Source organism: Eutrigla gurnardus, assembly GCF_963514095.1.
Source record: "Eutrigla gurnardus genome assembly, chromosome: 24".
NCBI lineage: Eukaryota > Metazoa > Chordata > Actinopteri > Perciformes > Triglidae > Eutrigla > Eutrigla gurnardus.
This window is the reverse complement of record NC_139935.1, coordinates 8,203,467-8,220,948: the sequence shown is the minus strand read 5'-3', so window position 1 is coordinate 8,220,948 and position 17,482 is coordinate 8,203,467. Positions and strand designations below refer to the sequence as shown.

The following is a 17,482-nucleotide window of genomic DNA, read 5'->3' as shown; positions in this document are numbered from 1 at the left end:
CAAGCTGCTTTCTATTTCCTCTTGTTAGCTGAGAGACTAAAGACTGTTTAGGTCCCACTTTTCTGGTTGGTTATTTGAGTGTTTCCTGTTTTATTGTACATATATCTAAATTCACATCACATCATTAAACAGATGGCCTCTGTTCAACCAATGAGAAGTGAAAAACCCCCACACAGAAGACAACCTATGATGGGTGTGCCTTCATCCAAGTGTGCCATGGTTCATCTGAAGGTTTAAAAATAATAATTAAATTATACCACAAGGTGGCAGTGTTGTTTTGTCATTCTCCTGCACTCCTTTTCTAATCATAAAGTAATTTCAAATTGCCCATGTAAATGCTTCACAGCTGTATTTGTGGTTTCAATAGAAAATAAAATAATCAAAATATACAATATGGTTATTATTATCATAGTAATATGTCAAATAAAGCACCAGAATTTACATTCAGTTGTTATTGTTACTCAGGGTACATAAACAAATTGGAAGCTTTAAAGATGTATTTAATACTATTTTGGATTGTTTCTGTGCATGCAGGTTATAATTTCAATATTTCAGATGGGACTGGAGTCAGCGTCGGTCCCTTTAGGTTGACTTTACACCACATTAATGCATGGTAATAATTAATTATTAACTATTTAAAAGGTACAAAAACAATACAATATAAATTGTGGCCCTGTCACCAATGTGAATAAAGTTATTATTAACCTCACACTGGACTTTTCAGATGATGATGAACACTGAAGGAATTCTTCAGATGTGGACAAATTATCATATCCTCTTTTGCATCTTGGACACATGATCATAATCTTCCTGTTTCCTGACTGCGCCTGAAGGCAGCAGTGAGTGACCGACAGTGTATTAACATCAGTGAGCAGTCAGTTGTTTTCATGTTTAAAACGTGCAGGTCAAACCCTTTATTTTTTATTTCTATATATAAATCACATGTAAGCAATTATATTCTCATTCATAATTAAAGGGCCTGATTTATAGATTTAAAAAAGCATTTATGTGATTAAAATAAAAGAAGCTGCCATTTAATACATTTGTATGGTGCGAACAAATCAGCAGCAGCAAACAATACAATTATTTTTCGATTTTGGAACTAATAATCAGCATTGCTCTCGTTGCATTCAGATGACAGGAGTAGTACAACATGCAGCTGATCAGGAAGTTGAGCTGAAAGAGGGCAATGACCTGAATGTCAACCTGCAGCAACATTGATACACAACTCATGTTCACATGTAAAGTGAACTATGATCTATGTTCAACAGTGGGACAATGGGATATTGTTACATTCATGCATCAAGTAACAGGAACAAAAGCAGGGAAGAGTTACAAAGTCAGCAAATTGAGTCAGTAATGTGAGAATTTGTCCCAGCTACAGTTTGCCGACATTATCTTCTACTTGCTTACTAAATGCCACTCCTAGATTGCTTAAACATTTTACATTTCATTTTTAAGAAGAGGGATGTTATTTCTTATTTGAGAAGGTACATTTTCTCACTGTGAGATGGTTAAATATAGTATAATTAGCTAAAGGTGAAATTGTTGATCTCAACCTAAATATGTAGTTTAGTTGTCTAAACCTAACTGTAGTTTAATTGTCTAAACCTAACTGTAGTTTAGTTGTCTAAACCTAAATATGTAGTTTAGTTGTCTAAACCTAACTGTAGTTTAGTTGTCCAAACCTAACTGTAGTTTTGTTGTCTAAACCTAAATATGTAGTTTAGTTGTCTAAACCTAACTGTAGTTTAGTTGTCTAAACCTAAATATGTAGTTTAGTTTTCTAAGCCTAACTGTAGTTTTGTTGTCTAAACCTAAATATGTAGTTTAGTTTTCTAAACCTAACTGTAGTTTAGTTGTCTATAAACCTAAGTATGTAGTGTTGTTGTCTAAACCTAACTGTAGTTTTGTTGTCCAAACCTAACTATGTAGTTTAGTTGTCTAAACCTAACTGTAATTTAATTGTCTAAACCTAACTGTAGTTTTGTTGTCTAAACCTAAATATGTAGTTTAGTTGTCTAAACCTAACTGTAGTTTTGTTGTCTAAACCTAAATATGTAGTTTAGTTGTCTAAACCTAACTGTAGTTTAGTTGTCTAAGCCTAAATATGTACTTTAGTTTAGTTTTGTTGTGTAAACCTAACTATGTATTTTGTTGTTTAAACCTAAATATGTAGGTTTGTTGCCTAAAGTTGTAGTATTAATGCTTTGTTTGTTAACCTTTCAATCTGCTGTTAGATTTCATTTAATTTAATCATTTCACAAGGATAACATCATTACATTCTAATTTAAAGCTCCTACATGAACACTTCAGCCACGTTCAGGATCAGTGCAGTAAAATATTTGCCTGGTGGGGTCACCGGCCTTTTGGGCAGCATAAACCGACAGGACACTTACCCTCAACCAACCCCCTCTGACCCAGAGTTCCTGCCATTGCTGTTTAATAAGAACATGTGAAACGCTGCCAAGAGAGCCAGTGTGTCATGACACACCGCCACTACAACTTGGGACGTAGAAACGGAATGCTACCGTGTTCTGGACTTAAGTGCTCCAACTAGTTCTGATTTCATTTGACTTTGAGAGACTCAGGATTTGTTTCCTTCAACAATAAGAAAGACAATTTCTCTTAAAAAGGAAACGTGCAGGTATGTCTCATTTCAATGGATTCCTTAAGTTTCATATTCAAATGGATAACAGAGAAATACACATACTCTCATGTGGGGTTTAATGTTTGTTATTTTTGACACCTGGAATGTGCTTTCTCTTTGCTTTTCCTAGATGAGTCAATATGCCAAGCGGATCAGTGAAATTGCAAAGCATTAAAAAACTGGGACAAGAAAACCACAGCTATGAGTTTTCAGATGAAGGTAATGTGCAATGAAAGTGCAGATGGAGATCTGTTATTCTATCTGAATACAAAGTTATGGAAAATGTTACGGCTCCACATGCAAATAGTAAAAACATTTAATGCTTATTCTGTTGTTGTGTTGCAGACGCAGCTGGCTCTCATACGTGAGTATCGTTTTAGACTCCAGTGCACCGCTATTCATGAATTCTTTTGGAAATCATCTGTTGTCAGATCAATGAATGATTGCTTTTGATGACAGACTTGAATTTCTTGACCTGCCTTCGCATGTCGACTTGACTTCTCTTGATGTGTCTTCTCTTGTCCTGACTTGTATGAAGATCATTAATTATTGTATTTTAGACACAGGGGGAGTTTCACAAGTCATCCACATTATGTGTGATTTTTGAGGTGACTTTGGAGTGAAGTGGCCTCCCTTAATAGTTGTAGCTAGAAAGTCGTTATCTGTGTGGGGGTCAAAGACCATGTGTACTTGTCTGTATGTATGTAGTCTGTATGGTGGTGGCGGCTCTATGTGTAGGTAGCTCTATGTGTAGGTGGCTCTGTGTGTAGGTGACTATGTGTAGGTAGCTCTATGTGTAGGTGGCTCTGTGTGTAGGTGACTATTTGTAGGTGGCTCTATGTGTAGGTGGCTATGTGTAGGTGGCTCTATGTGTAGGTGGCTCTATGTGTAGGTGGCTATGTGTAGGTGGCTCTATGTGTAGGTGGCTCTATGTGTAGGTGACTATGTGTAGGTGGCTCTATGTGTAGGTAGCTCTATGTGTAGGTAGCTCTATGTGTAGGTGACTATGTGTAGGTGACTCTATGTGTAGGTGACTATGTGTAGGTGACTATGTGTAGGTAGCTCTATGTGTAGGTGACTATGTGTAGGTGTCTCTATGTGTAGGTGGCTCTATGTGTAGGTGACTATGTGTAGGTGACTCTATGTGTAGGTGACTATGTGTAGGTGACTATGTGTAGGTAGCTCTATGTGTAGGTGGCTCTATGTGTAGGTGACTATGTGTAGGTGACTCTATGTGTAGGTAGCTCTATGTGTAGGTGACTATGTGTAGGTGACTATGTGTAGGTAGCTCTATGTGTAGGTGACTATGTGTAGGTGGCTCTATGTGTAGGTGACTATGTGTAGGTGACTATGTGTAGGTGTCTCTATGTTTTGGTAGCTCTATGTGTAGGTAGCTCTATGTGTAGGTGACTATGTGTAGGTGACTCTATGTGTAGGTGACTATGTGTAGGTAGCTCTATGTGTAGGTGACTATGTGTAGGTGTCTCTATGTGTAGGTGGCTCTATGTGTAGGTGACTATGTGTAGGTGACTCTATGTGTAGGTGACTATGTGTAGGTGACTATGTGTAGGTAGCTCTATGTGTAGGTGGCTCTATGTGTAGGTGACTATGTGTAGGTGACTCTATGTGTAGGTAGCTCTATGTGTAGGTGACTATGTGTAGGTGACTATGTGTAGGTAGCTCTATGTGTAGGTGACTATGTGTAGGTGGCTCTATGTGTAGGTGACTATGTGTAGGTGACTATGTGTAGGTGTCTCTATGTTTTGGTAGCTCTATGTGTAGGTAGCTCTATGTGTAGGTGACTATGTGTAGGTGACTCTATGTGTAGGTGACTATGTGTAGGTGACTATTTGTAGGTGGCTCTATGTTTTGGTAGCTCTATGTGTAGGTAGCTCTATGTGTAGGTGACTATGTGTAGGTGACTCTATGTGTAGGTGACTATGTGTAGGTGACTATGTGTAGGTAGCTCTATGTGTAGGTGACTATGTGTAGGTGTCTCTATGTGTAGGTGGCTCTATGTGTAGGTGACTATGTGTAGGTGACTATGTGTAGGTAGCTCTATGTGTAGGTGACTATGTGTAGGTGGCTCTATGTGTAGGTGACTATGTGTAGGTGACTATGTGTAGGTGTCTCTATGTGTAGGTGGCTCTATGTGTAGGTGACTATGTGTAGGTGACTATGTGTAGGTGTCTCTATGTGTAGGTGGCTCTATGTGTAGGTGACTATGTGTAGGTGACTATGTGTAGGTGACTCTATGTGTAGGTGGCTCTATGTGTAGGTGGCTCTATGTTTTGGTAGCTCTATGTGTAGGTGTCTCTATGTGTAGGTAGCTCTATGTGTAGGTGACTATGTGTAGGTGACTATGTGTAGGTAGCTCTATGTGTAGGTGCAGTGGCGTGCACAGACATTTTGGGGGGCAGGTGCTCAGTGAAAAATAAGGGCACTTTATGCGGCATGTAGAACTGACGGCTGACTTATTATAGCAGTGTGAGATTTAAAAAATAAATAAACATTACAGGCACATGTTGAACGTTATATGCTATTGTTTTATTTCCCACAGAGCTGCTCCCCTGGGCTGCCTGCTGTAGCTCCCTTTCTTTTTCCCTTCTTATCCTCTCCTTTCTAGGCATTATGCTGCAATTGGTAAATAAAAAGAGTAAAAAGTAGCCCTGTGCCTTGTTGAAAAAATTTCAACAAGGCACAGGGCTACTTTTTCTGCAGGCAATTGGGTATTGCCTGTTTGTCATTTAGCAAATACATTACTGCAAGTGTTAATTATGTAGGCCTAGCCTAATGTAAACCTACACAATAGCCTACTAAATATTAATCTTAAGTAAGTATACAGATAGATTCACATGCTGTAGGATACCAATGACAAACTCTACTGGTGGTCATCATCATGTCATATCTATTACTGATTTTGGGTAGCGTCTAGCTTGTTAAGCAGCAATTTATGCTCAGCTGTGTGGCGTTGAGACCGGCTACTTCACAACAGAGACAAATAAACGCAAGTTGCAGCTTGGCAACTGAGGCGCGTTCCCACTGCTTTTATTTTGAAAATTGACCGGATTGTCTCGTGTTTCTTTGTGTGAAAAAAACGAACTTTCAAAAGGGCACTTGCTTGGTCCAGAGGGCAAGGGCAGGTGCTTTAGCACCACCTAGTGTCTACCTGTGCACGCCACTGTGTAGGTGGCTATGTGTAGGTGACTATGTGTAGGTGGCTCTATGTGTAGGGGACTATTTGTAGGTGACTATGTGTAGGTGACTATGTGTAGGTGGCTCTATGTGTAGGGGACTATTTGTAGGTGACTATGTGTAGGTGACTCTATGTGTAGGTAGCTCTATGTGTAGGGGACTCTATGTGTAGGGGACTATTTGTAGGTGACTATGTGTAGGTGACTCTATGTGTAGGTGATTCTATGTGTAACTACTTTTAAAATGCTGGTTTTCTGAATGGAGTCTGGGTTGAGGGTTGACAGTCTCTGGTTCCTCCACATAGTCGGGTCCTGTCTCTGGACTAATGTGAGCTACTATCTAGACCTCTAGGGGACCACAGACAGTCTCTGGTTCCTCCACATACATGGTGTTCTGTTTTTCCATGCAGGACCACGAAAGCCTCCAGGGATGATGAGAAGTGAGTACAAGATAGTACCCATGGATACTTCCACACGTTCCCCTCACGTAGAACTGATTGGTCTTCTCTTCCAAACAGAAATGCGGAGCTACCAGCGATAAGGGTTTCCTTCTTCCAGCTGGTAAAATCTCCATTCTTCCCTTCGCATGTTCATCTCCACCTCTACTGGAGAATGTGTCCGGCTAACGCCAGTGTTGCATGTCCGTGCAGTTCCGCTTCTCATCATGCAACGAGGTGCTGATGATGGTGGCGGGCAGCGTGTGCGCCATGCTGCACGGCTCGGCCCAGCCCCTCATGCTGCTGGTGTTCGGCCTGCTCACCGACACCTTCATCGAGTACGACATCGAGATCAACGAGCTGAGCGACGGCACGAAGGAGTGCGTGAACAACACCATCCAGTGGAAGAAGAACTACACTTGGGGGGGCGGCCCGATCCTGCAGCTGAACCAGTCGTACTTCATGAACAATTCAACAGCCAGGACGTGTGGGTAAGTGGGCTGCGAGACATCGAATATAGTGTAAGACGTGATATTAAAAGTTTTAGATCCGCGGTTTTGTCGTCCTCATATATGATTCATTCACCGTATGTGTGCTTTCTTTCAGGCTTCTTGACATTGAATATGAAATGACCAATTTTGCCTTCTATTATGCTGGGATTGCAGCGGCTGTGTTCGTTCTGGGATACTTTCAGGTTGGTGTTAAAAATGTCACTTTATACTCAAGTGAACAATGAGGTTGCTCTGCGTCATCCAACACGTTTTTAACGTGGCATCAGGTCCTCTACAAATAGTCAGCTCATCTCGTCACTCAGGCGATTTCCCACAAGCCCCTAAAACCGCTGTTACAAGTCTTTCTTAAACACATCTCAATGGTTATCAACTGCTTATTTGCAGCAAAGGGATGTTGGTGTATAGAGCTCGTAGAGGTTTATGACAGTTGGGAGGCAGATTAAAAATGAAAATCAAAGCAGAGGGTGGAGATAATGTGATTTTTACACCCATGAATGGCCAGATCTCCCTGTGGGTGACGGCCGCCGCCAGGCAGATCCAACGCATCAGGAAGATGTACTTCACCAAAGTGATGAGGATGGAGATCGGCTGGTTCGACTGCACCTCCGTCGGGGAGCTGAACACCCGCATGTCAGAGTGAGTGGGACCAGGGCGACGCCTTTCCTTCCTAGTGGGAGTAATGGCGTGCGTGTCTTACCGTGCTTATATCTCCATCACAGCGACATCAACAAGATCAACGACGCCATCGCGGACCAGGTGGCCATCTTCCTGCAGCGCTTCACCACCTTCGTGTGCGGCTTCTGCATCGGCTTCGTGAAAGGGTGGAAGTTGACGCTCGTCATCGTCGCCGCGAGTCCTCTGATCGGGATCGGAGCCGGTCTGATGGCGCTGGTGAGACTTCTGCAAATGATGAATCATAGCATTATTTTCACCCTTTATTCATCTTTCTCACCATCTCTGTTTTCCCGGCTAGTTCGTGGCGAAGCTAACCGGGATGGAGCTGCAGGCGTACGCCAAAGCCGGAGCGATCGCCGACGAGGTCCTCTCCTCCATCAGGACCGTGGCTGCCTTCGGTGGCGAGTCAAAAGAAGTGCAGAGGTACATATTTGCCGGATGAACGTACTGAAAGTACTTTGCCCTGCACGTGTGCAGCTGAGGTGATCTCCCCTCCTCCACAGGTACGACAGGAACTTGATCGCAGCGCAGCGCTGGGGCATCAGGAAGGGTCTGATCATGGGCTTCTTCACCGGATACATGTGGCTGATCATCTTCATGTGCTACGGTCTGGCCTTCTGGTACGGCTCCAGCCTGGTGGTGGACACGATGGAGTACACACCAGGGACACTGCTGCAGGTACAATATGGTTCACTCCAACCACGAGGGACGGGTGTTGTTGGATTTAATCGTCTGGTTTAATTTGGGGATTCTGGTTCTGAAAGGTGACCTTTAAGTGCCTTAAACTGTCATTCTGTCTGCTGGCCACCAGGGGGCGACTCCTCTCTGGTTGTATAGAAGTCTATGAGAAAATAGTCCTACTTCTCTCTTGATGTATTATCTCAGTAAACATTGTAAACATGAGTTTATGGTCTCGATCTCTAGTTTCAACGGTCAAAATGTTGAACTTAAGGCTTCAAAACTGTAGTCCACAAACCATGGACATCACCATGACAACCTCCACTTCTTATACAGTCTATGGTGTTTCACCTCCGGATCCCTTTCCTTTATCAGTGAAAAGTGAAGGAATTTCCCCATTTGTCTGTAAACAAGAGTGTGTTATAATACACTGACCTCTTCCTTCCAGGTGTTCTTCGGTGTTTTGATAGCAGCGTTGAATCTGGGCCAGGCCTCCCCGTGTCTGGAGGCGTTCGCTGCAGGCCGAGGAGCTGCCACCATGATCTTTGAGACTATTGACAGAGTGAGAACGTTACAGGATTTTATTTTTGCGGGAAATCATTAGGGAATGATTATTCATTGTTTGAAATGTGCCACTGCCAGGAGCCGGAGATCGATTGTCTATCCGAGGCCGGATACAAGCTTGACAGGGTCAAAGGAGACATCGAGTTTCACAATGTGACCTTCCACTACCCCTCCAGACCTGAAGTCCAGGTATGTGCATACTTCCCCGCTTGTTTTCATATATTTATATATATCAGCGTCATTTTCCCCATGGTGTCACGTGACCTCCACTCAGATCCTGCACCAGCTCAGCGTCGCGGTGAAGTCGGGGGAGACCACGGCCTTCGTGGGTCCGAGCGGAGCCGGGAAGAGCAGCGCCATTCAGCTCATCCAGCGCTTTTACGACCCCAAAGAGGGCATGGTGGGTTCTTCTATCAAGTCCATCTGTTTGTCAACTCCCGAAATAGAAGAGCCCCTCGACACACTGCAGCTTCTGACTCCCCTTCTTTTCAGCTTTATTCTAGTCGATTCTAAAATAACCATCCCCCGAGGGTGCTAGAAGTACATGATAATCTGTTTCATTATTCAGCCAATGGGTCCTAAACGCCTCATTTTTCACTTTTACTGGAATAAGACACCTTAATCTCATTCCTTTCAGCTTCTAGGGAAGGAGATAGCCTCTTATAGCACTATGACGTTCATGCACTAACAACCTTATTTGCAGCTAACATAGCAAAAAAAAAACCCACCCAAAGTACTTTAATGGCATCCATCAAGTCCTCTACCCCTTTACCTCAGGTGACCCTGGACGGTCATGACATCAGAGGGCTGAACATCCAATGGCTGCGCTCGCTGATCGGCATCGTGGAGCAGGAGCCCGTGCTGTTCGCCACCACCATTGCTGAGAACATACGCTACGGTCGCCCCGGCGTCTCCATGGAAGACATCATCGGCGCGGCGAAGCAGGCCAACGCCTACAACTTCATCATGGACCTGCCACAGGTGAGACAGCACGTTCGTGAAAGCACGCAGTCCATGCCGCAACAGCCTGATAACCTTCTTCTGGCATTTTTAAATGTGACAGAAATTCGACACCTTGGTGGGGGAGGGCGGAGGTCAGATGAGCGGCGGGCAGAAGCAGCGTATCGCCATTGCTCGAGCGCTGGTCAGGAACCCTCGTATCCTGCTGCTGGACATGGCAACATCGGCCCTTGACAACGAGAGCGAGGCTATAGTTCAGGAGGCTTTGGACAAAGTAAGTCGGACCGATCTATGTGCTGGAATAACTTCTGTTATTAAAAGTGCCTTAAAGTTGCATTCTCTCTGCTGGCCACCAGGGGGCGAATGGTCCTACTTCTCTCTTGATGTATTATCTCAGTAAACATAGTAATCATGAGTTTATGGTCTCAATCTCTAGTTTCAAGTCTTCTTCAATCCAGCATGAAGTTCATTTAGTACATTATGGTCCATTTAGTGTCCAACAGACCAGAAAGCAGGGGATGCTTTAAGGGGCGGGGCTACCTGCTGATTGACAGGTTGGACTCACGATGGAGTACATTTTAATGTTAATCCAATTTAAACAGGCGAGTAAAAAATGTAAAAAAAATTCCCCATAAAATGTCCAATAACAGGGAAATTAAAACCATGAACATGTTTCTGTAAAGTCGGGCAATTTAACATGGGCTCTACGTTGACCTGACCTCTAGTGGCCGTTTGACTAAGTGCAGTTTCCAGCCACTTATTAAAACTATCAAGAGAGGTTTTCTTTGTATTCAGCAGAAATAAAACAAACCTTTGATTTGGTCACAGGTCCGCATGGGTCGCACCACCATCTCCATCGCCCACCGACTGTCCACCATCAAGAACGCCGACGTGATCGTGGGCTTCGAGCGCGGCCGAGCCGTGGAGCGGGGCAAACACCACGAGCTGCTGGAGAGGAAGGGCGTCTACTTCACTCTGGTCACGCTGCAGAGCCAAGGAGACAAGGCCCTGACGGAGAAGGCTCAGCAAGGTAGGTCCAACTCGTGACATTTAAACGGACACTTTCAGGATCTACTGATTGTGATCACCTTGTGTTGGATCTCTTGCATCAGTGGCTGACGGAGAAGTGGAGCCAGAGAGGCTGAATCTGTCCCGAGCAGGAAGCTACCGCGCCAGCTTGAGGTATTTCAGTCCCAGTCACCTCCTAAATAGGATGATTACATGTGCATGAAATGATGGCTCTATTTTTTAAATTTTGTCTGCAGAGCCTCCATCCGCCAGCGGTCCCGATCCCAGCTGTCCAACCTGATCCCGGAGTCTTCTGTTCCCATGGCCGGAGAGCTCGGACCCAGAGCCTACGATCTGTCACAGGGAGACAAGTCCACGGTGTGTGTGTGTAAAATCACATTCTATATCAATATATCAATCCTCAGCTCAAAGTCTGATGATTTGGATCTGTATCGACCCTCAGCACGCCATCCCAGAGGACGAGGAGGAAAAAGTGGAGCCTGCCCCGGTGGCCAGGATCTTGAAGTACAACACGCCCGAGTGGCCCTACATGCTCTTTGGATCCTTCGGCGCCGCCATAAACGGGGCGGCCAATCCCATCTACGCTCTGCTGTTCAGTCAGATCCTGGCGGTGAGGTTCACGCCACGTTCTTTGGGAATGAGCTCCGAAGAACGCCGTTTTCACCCTCCTCTCTCTGTGTGTGTAGACGTTCTCCATCACAGACCCCTTGCTCCAGAGGAAGGAGATCGACGGCATCTGCTTGTTCTTCGTGGTCGTGGGCGTGGTCTCGTTCTTCACCCAGATGCTGCAGGTAGAGGCTGCGTGAGCACCACTGACTAGTGGCTATGTGGGATGTAATAAAAATACTGTGTGTGTGTGTGTGTCCAGGGTTATGCTTTCGCCAAGTCTGGAGAGCTGCTGACACGGAGGTTGCGGCGGCTCGGCTTCCACGCCATGCTGGGCCAAGAGATCGGTTGGTTTGATGATCACAGGAACAGCCCCGGAGCGCTGACCACACGCCTGGCGACCGATGCCTCACAAGTTCAAGGAGTGAGCGACATCTAAAAAACGTGGATTTTGAAAGCACGTTGCACAGAAACGTGACCCTTTTTTTTTTCTCCTGAAGGCCACGGGCTCGCAAATCGGCATGATCGTCAACTCCCTGACCAACATCGGCGTCGCCATCATCATGTCCTTCTACTTCAGCTGGAAGCTCACGCTGCTCATCCTGTGCTTCCTGCCGTTCATCGCTCTGTCGGGCGGCTTCCAGGCCAAGATGCTGACAGGGTTCGCCAAGCAGGACAAGCAGGCGATGGAGACCGCCGGACAGGTCGGACATCATCCAACACAACCACAACCTAATAGGGAAAGGTGAACTGGACTGAATGCCATCTTATTTGCAGATTTCTGGCGAGGCGCTAAACAACATCCGCACCATCGCTGGCCTGGGGAAAGAGAGGATCTTCGTGGACCTGTACGAAGCCCAGCTGGACGCCCCGTACCAAGCGGCCCTGAAGAAAGCCAAAGTGTACGGCGCGTGCTACGGCTTCGCCCAGTGCGTCGTCTTCCTGACCAACTCCGCCTCCTACAGGTTCGGAGGTTACTTGGTGCAGCAGGAGGGCCTCCATTTCAGCTTGGTGTTCAGGTGAGGGCAGAAGGGGGTGTGGCTTTGGACGTAGAAACGTGACTGAGTAGTCACGTGACCTTGGTGTGTCCGGCAGGGTCATCTCAGCCATCGTCACCAGCGGCACGGCCCTCGGCAGAGCCTCCTCCTACACGCCGGACTACGCCAAGGCCAAGATCTCAGCCGCACGCTTCTTCCAGCTGCTGGACCGCGTGCCTCAGATCAGCATCTACAGCAACAAGGGAGATACATGGGTATGAGGCCACATGCTTATTCATTTTATATCAGTCATGGAAGAAAGATGTGAGGATTTTATCACATGTTGTACATCCAAAGGGAAAAAAAACATTTTTTTGAGTAACAAAAACCTGCATAAGACAATTCAATGATATTAAAATCTTCAGCAGTGGAATTGGAGTGTAAGCTGCCTTGTAGACAGCAGGTGGCACCCTTACACACCAAGAAACCTATCAGCTTTGTTCTGTTCCCCCACCTTCTTTCTCTCCCTCCCCTCGTTGGGCTTTCAGGATAACTTCCAAGGGAACATCGAGTTCATCAACTGTAAGTTCACCTACCCCACCAGGCCCGACATCCAGGTCCTCAACGGCCTCAACGTGTCCGTGAAGCCGGGCCAGACGCTGGCCTTCGTGGGCAGCAGCGGCTGTGGGAAGAGCACCAGCGTGCAGCTGCTGGAGAGGTTCTACGATCCCGACCACGGCAGAGTGGTGAGGAAATAATCACAAGTCATGAGGGGGAAATACTGTTTGATTCTCTAAAATATCTATATTTCTTTGCATATGAGAATTTTGATTTTTTTTTTAAATATTTCTCCACTAATACATCATCAAAGTTTACTCAGTGTCAGTACTATCAAGGCGTCTGCATGTCTGCTGAGCATAGATACATAAATGAATAAAACCCAGTGGAGCATTAAGTAGCTAAAGAGAAATTATGGGGTGGAGACCAAAAACGGAGCTAAAAGGAGTGAATATTGGACTTCCATGTGCCAACACATACAACGTTGCTGTATATGTAGGAAACTGTTTGCTAACACATTAGCCACATTAGCTTTTGAATGTGTCAGTGTTGCGTTTAAGGGGCCAAACTGCAATCAGCTATTGCAGTTTTAAGCCAGCGTGAACACTTCCTCCAGCAGTGACACATATGCAATATATGGTTTGGAAAAATATGAACCCGCACAGAAAGAATCTGGGGAATACTTTACATATTTCATTTCTCAGAGAAAAATATCACATATTTCACTGCGAAATGAAAAGTCATAAGAATACTCTGCATTCAACAAGGCTCAGTTGTACCTTGTGTTCGTCAAAGTCAAAGACTAATGTCTGGACATCCAGTGACTGAATGTTTTTCAAACTCCCCTCTCACCTCCGTTCATTCATCAATCAGACGTTTATGCTGACCTGGCGCTTCGGTTCAACGTGGGGCAGGAGGTTCTGCCTTGGTGCCAGTCAGGGATCCCTGCCAACATTCAAACGGCCGTAATTGAGTTGGAAGCGGTTCGGAAACACGTAGGCCCAATCCTGTGTTTGAGATTTAAAAAGGACGGCGTCACCTCTGCGTAGCACGGAGAGAAATCACAGTGGAGATGGCGTTATGATAGCTCATTAAGTGGATTGTATTTCCAGTTTGGTTATTACGCCGCCTCCTCTTAATGGTGAAAATCAATTGCTTTCCCCGCAGCTGATTGATGGCCACGACTCGACTCGTGTCAACGTGCCCTTCCTGCGCTCCAAGATTGGCATCGTGTCCCAGGAGCCCATCCTGTTCGACTGCAGCATTGCCGAGAACATCAAGTACGGCGACAACTCGCGGGAAATCACCACCGACGAGGTCATCTCCGCCGCCAAGAAAGCCCAGCTCCACGACTTCGTCATGACGCTTCCTGAGGTACGGACTCTGTTATATACATTTTATTTTTTTAGCTCCGATACCAGTAATATCACTCCTTCCTGCCTCAGAAATACAACACCAACGTCGGGGCCCAGGGTTCCCAGCTGTCCCGCGGTCAGAAGCAGCGCATCGCCATTGCCAGGGCGATCGTACGCGACCCCAAGATCCTACTCCTGGACGAGGCCACCTCGGCCCTGGACACGGAGAGCGAGAAGGTACGCTTCAGAGAGCGCCGTCGCCGCCGTGTTGAACCCACACAACCGTATCATGGGGCACAACAGAGAGAGGGAGGGTTAATTATTATTATTGTAAACGTCATTATTATTCATCATTTGTGTTATTATCACAACCAGCAGCAGCTCACAGCTCCAGTAGAGCCTCTTTGTGTCCGCGGGGCGATGCCGTGGCATTCCCAGCCCGTGTGTGGGACCACGCTGAGGAGCAAAGAGGCCTCTGATTCACTGGAACATTCTAATGATAGTAATCAGCGCGTGATTGTGAAATTGCTATGATTGCGAGGCTTTTTCGGTGTGTGTGTGTGGGGGGGGAAGTGAGTTGGCTTCACGCTTGTGTGCTTCTGACAGACGGTGCAGGAGGCGCTGGACAAAGCCAGGGAGGGCCGGACCTGCATCGTCATCGCCCACCGGCTGTCCACTATCCAGAACTCAAACATCATCGCCGTCATGTCCAGGGGCTTTCTGATGGAGAAGGGAACGCACGACCACCTCATGTCCCTGAAGGGAGCCTACTACAAGCTGGTTACCACGGGAGCACCAATCAGCTAACTCCCTGGGGAGACAGCAGCCAATTAGCAAGGCAGCCGAGAGCAAGGGATGCATGGAGGATTGGTAGACAGGAAGTATTTATTTTGGGGTTGATATTATGAAGGGTATTTGGGGTATTTTAACGTAATTATTAATTTTATGTTATTATTCCGAAGTCTACTGCTCCTTTAAAATAATTCCCATACATTTAATAAGTTCAATAAAGCCAAATATTATTATTCATGTCCAACCAACCCTTTAGAGAGAGATCATTTCATGTGCTCTTACTGTAAAAGAGAAAATATATTCTTCTTGCAAAGAGCGCTCAGAATAATAAATGTATCATAATTAAATATGACATTTCTGGAAATACTGCCTTTCTTGCCGAGAAAGATTATCTTACCTAGCTTAGCTTAGCTTAAAGACATCCCATCTAACTCCTAGCAAGAATACGTGAATTTCCCCAAATATCAAATTCTTTTTTAAAACCTTTTTTCTACAAAATATTTGTGTTTTGTTGTGTACACAGCTATGCCATATTTTGTGGGCGAAGCAAAACTGGAAAAATCCAGAAAAAACTACAAAATGAGTGTTACAGAGCGACGTACTGACGATGCTAACATCAATGATATTATGTGTAATGCTAAGTTTGCGCTGAGTCATAGCGGAAAGTACCATATGGATGCTGTTAGAACGTTAGCTAGCGGAACTGTTTACATGCTACTTCTGCTAACACGCTAATGTGGCTACCGCTAAACAGTGTTTACCATTATGATAATGAAGCTAATTACAAAACAGAATGTTTAACTTTCATGCTGTATGTATAATAAGATGTTGTATGCCTTATATGGGAATTAAATAAAAGTATTAAAGTGTTGTGATATTGAATACTTTTCTAGTTTCATATGATAATATAGCATTTAGCATATGTAATTAAATCCCTAATAAATATATACTAGAATATCAACCTACCTGCTTGTGGTGAAACATCTCATGTCCTTTTATGGAGACAGGATTGTGTTCATCCTTCTGTTGGCGTTGTAGTTTAGCTGATCGGAGGTCTGCTGGGTGCTGGACTCTGTGGACCAATGAGATTGATCAACTTTAACAGGTGCAACAGGGGAGAAGTCAACCAATCACTCTGTCCTGATGACACTAATCAGCCAACTAAGTGGCTGTACAGCAGGGCTGACTGTGGTGCATTCAAGGACACTGGGAACACAAAGACAGGGGACTTACAATAAGCAGATGGCATCTCATTGATTCCTACTTTAAAATCCTTTCAATAGTAAGTGAAAATCTGGATGGCAGAGAGTCTTTGGGGACCTGAATCACACAGAACTATGTAAAATGTCAAAAATATTTAACTGAATACACAAGTCAAAGGTCAACTTTGATTCTAAAGTAACTTCTAACAGCTTTTGAATGTTTCCCTTCAGCACCAATACACTGACGACACCCGATTCACCTCACTCTTTATTTCTGACTTGCATTTGTATTAGACTTTTATTAGCACAGAATGTTTTCAGCTCCAGCACCTGGACTCAGTAAGAACCTACGCCAGGATCCTGTTTGTGGATTTCAGCCCCGCCTTCAACACCATCATGCCAGAGGACATGTGACGCTGTCCTGTGAAGGTCCGGAAGTTTGCAGATTACACCACCCTTACTTGGGTGCCACAAAAAAACATCTGCAACTGGCTTACATCAACAAAGGCTCAGGATCCACACTCGTTTCTAAAAATAAACTAGAACATGACTCGAGTCTATTTCGAAAAATTGCACCTTATGTACATTGCACATCCCAGTTCAAACACTAGATGGCGACTACATTTAGTGAAATCATCTCCGTCTTAATTTTTTTCCCACTAATTCTAGTGTAGTTTTAGGGGTAGACAGCTAGCTTTAAAACCTTACTTACTTATAACCTCACCACCTTGGGCCTCCGTATAATGCACCACTAAATGAGAGGAAACGGCTCCCTGCTTCCAACAGAATGATAGAATAACTTTGACAGAGAAACGAGGGCAGGGGAAACGGTCACTGTGATGGATTACATATCTCGGCACCCGGCAACAGAAATGAATACCAATCACCCGCTGCCTGGAAGGACCTGACGGGAACCCGCCTCGAAACGATGCTGCGAAAAACCCTGGAAAGTATATATCATTAGCATTTAATAGGCGATATGGCTATTTGACTCCGAACCATATATTTCTTTATTTTTTTTATGTTTGTAATACACCCAGAAAGGCTGTCAGAGTCCAACCTGCTGCTCCCCTGAGACCCATGTTGGGAGAAAGCACAGCAGGGCTGGCTGCTATGTGAAGATAATGCTGGATGGCAGCATGTCAGGGCTGCTGTAGGCCCCTCCCTCCCCCTTTTACATAAACCAAACCATGAATAAGCAGTTTGATAGCTTAACACAGCTGCTTAAGTACCAACTCATGACAGGAATATCTAATCAGACGCTTCATTCTATATTCCATGTTAACAGGTGTA

The 17,482-nt window shown here is 44.9% G+C and overlaps 1 protein-coding gene across 1 annotated transcript; it reads left to right on the top strand.

Annotated features, from left to right (window-relative positions):
- Positions 1-2,498: 2,498 nt before the first annotated feature.
- abcb11b (ATP-binding cassette, sub-family B (MDR/TAP), member 11b) lies at positions 2,499-15,412 on the top strand. The gene is made up of 29 exons (XM_084003974.1): positions 2,499-2,647; positions 2,781-2,869; positions 2,996-3,014; positions 6,255-6,284; positions 6,363-6,405; positions 6,495-6,772; positions 6,888-6,975; positions 7,296-7,429; positions 7,513-7,684; positions 7,767-7,891; positions 7,972-8,146; positions 8,595-8,708; positions 8,789-8,899; positions 8,985-9,110; positions 9,488-9,691; positions 9,774-9,944; positions 10,499-10,700; positions 10,783-10,852; positions 10,936-11,056; positions 11,142-11,309; positions 11,386-11,490; positions 11,568-11,729; positions 11,806-12,009; positions 12,083-12,324; positions 12,401-12,557; positions 12,831-13,028; positions 14,008-14,214; positions 14,286-14,432; positions 14,802-15,412. Exons 2-29 carry the CDS (start codon positions 2,791-2,793, stop codon positions 15,000-15,002), a joined length of 4,053 nt encoding a protein of 1,350 aa, XP_083860100.1. The 5' UTR covers positions 2,499-2,647; positions 2,781-2,790; the 3' UTR covers positions 15,003-15,412.
- Positions 15,413-17,482: the final 2,070 nt, after the last annotated feature.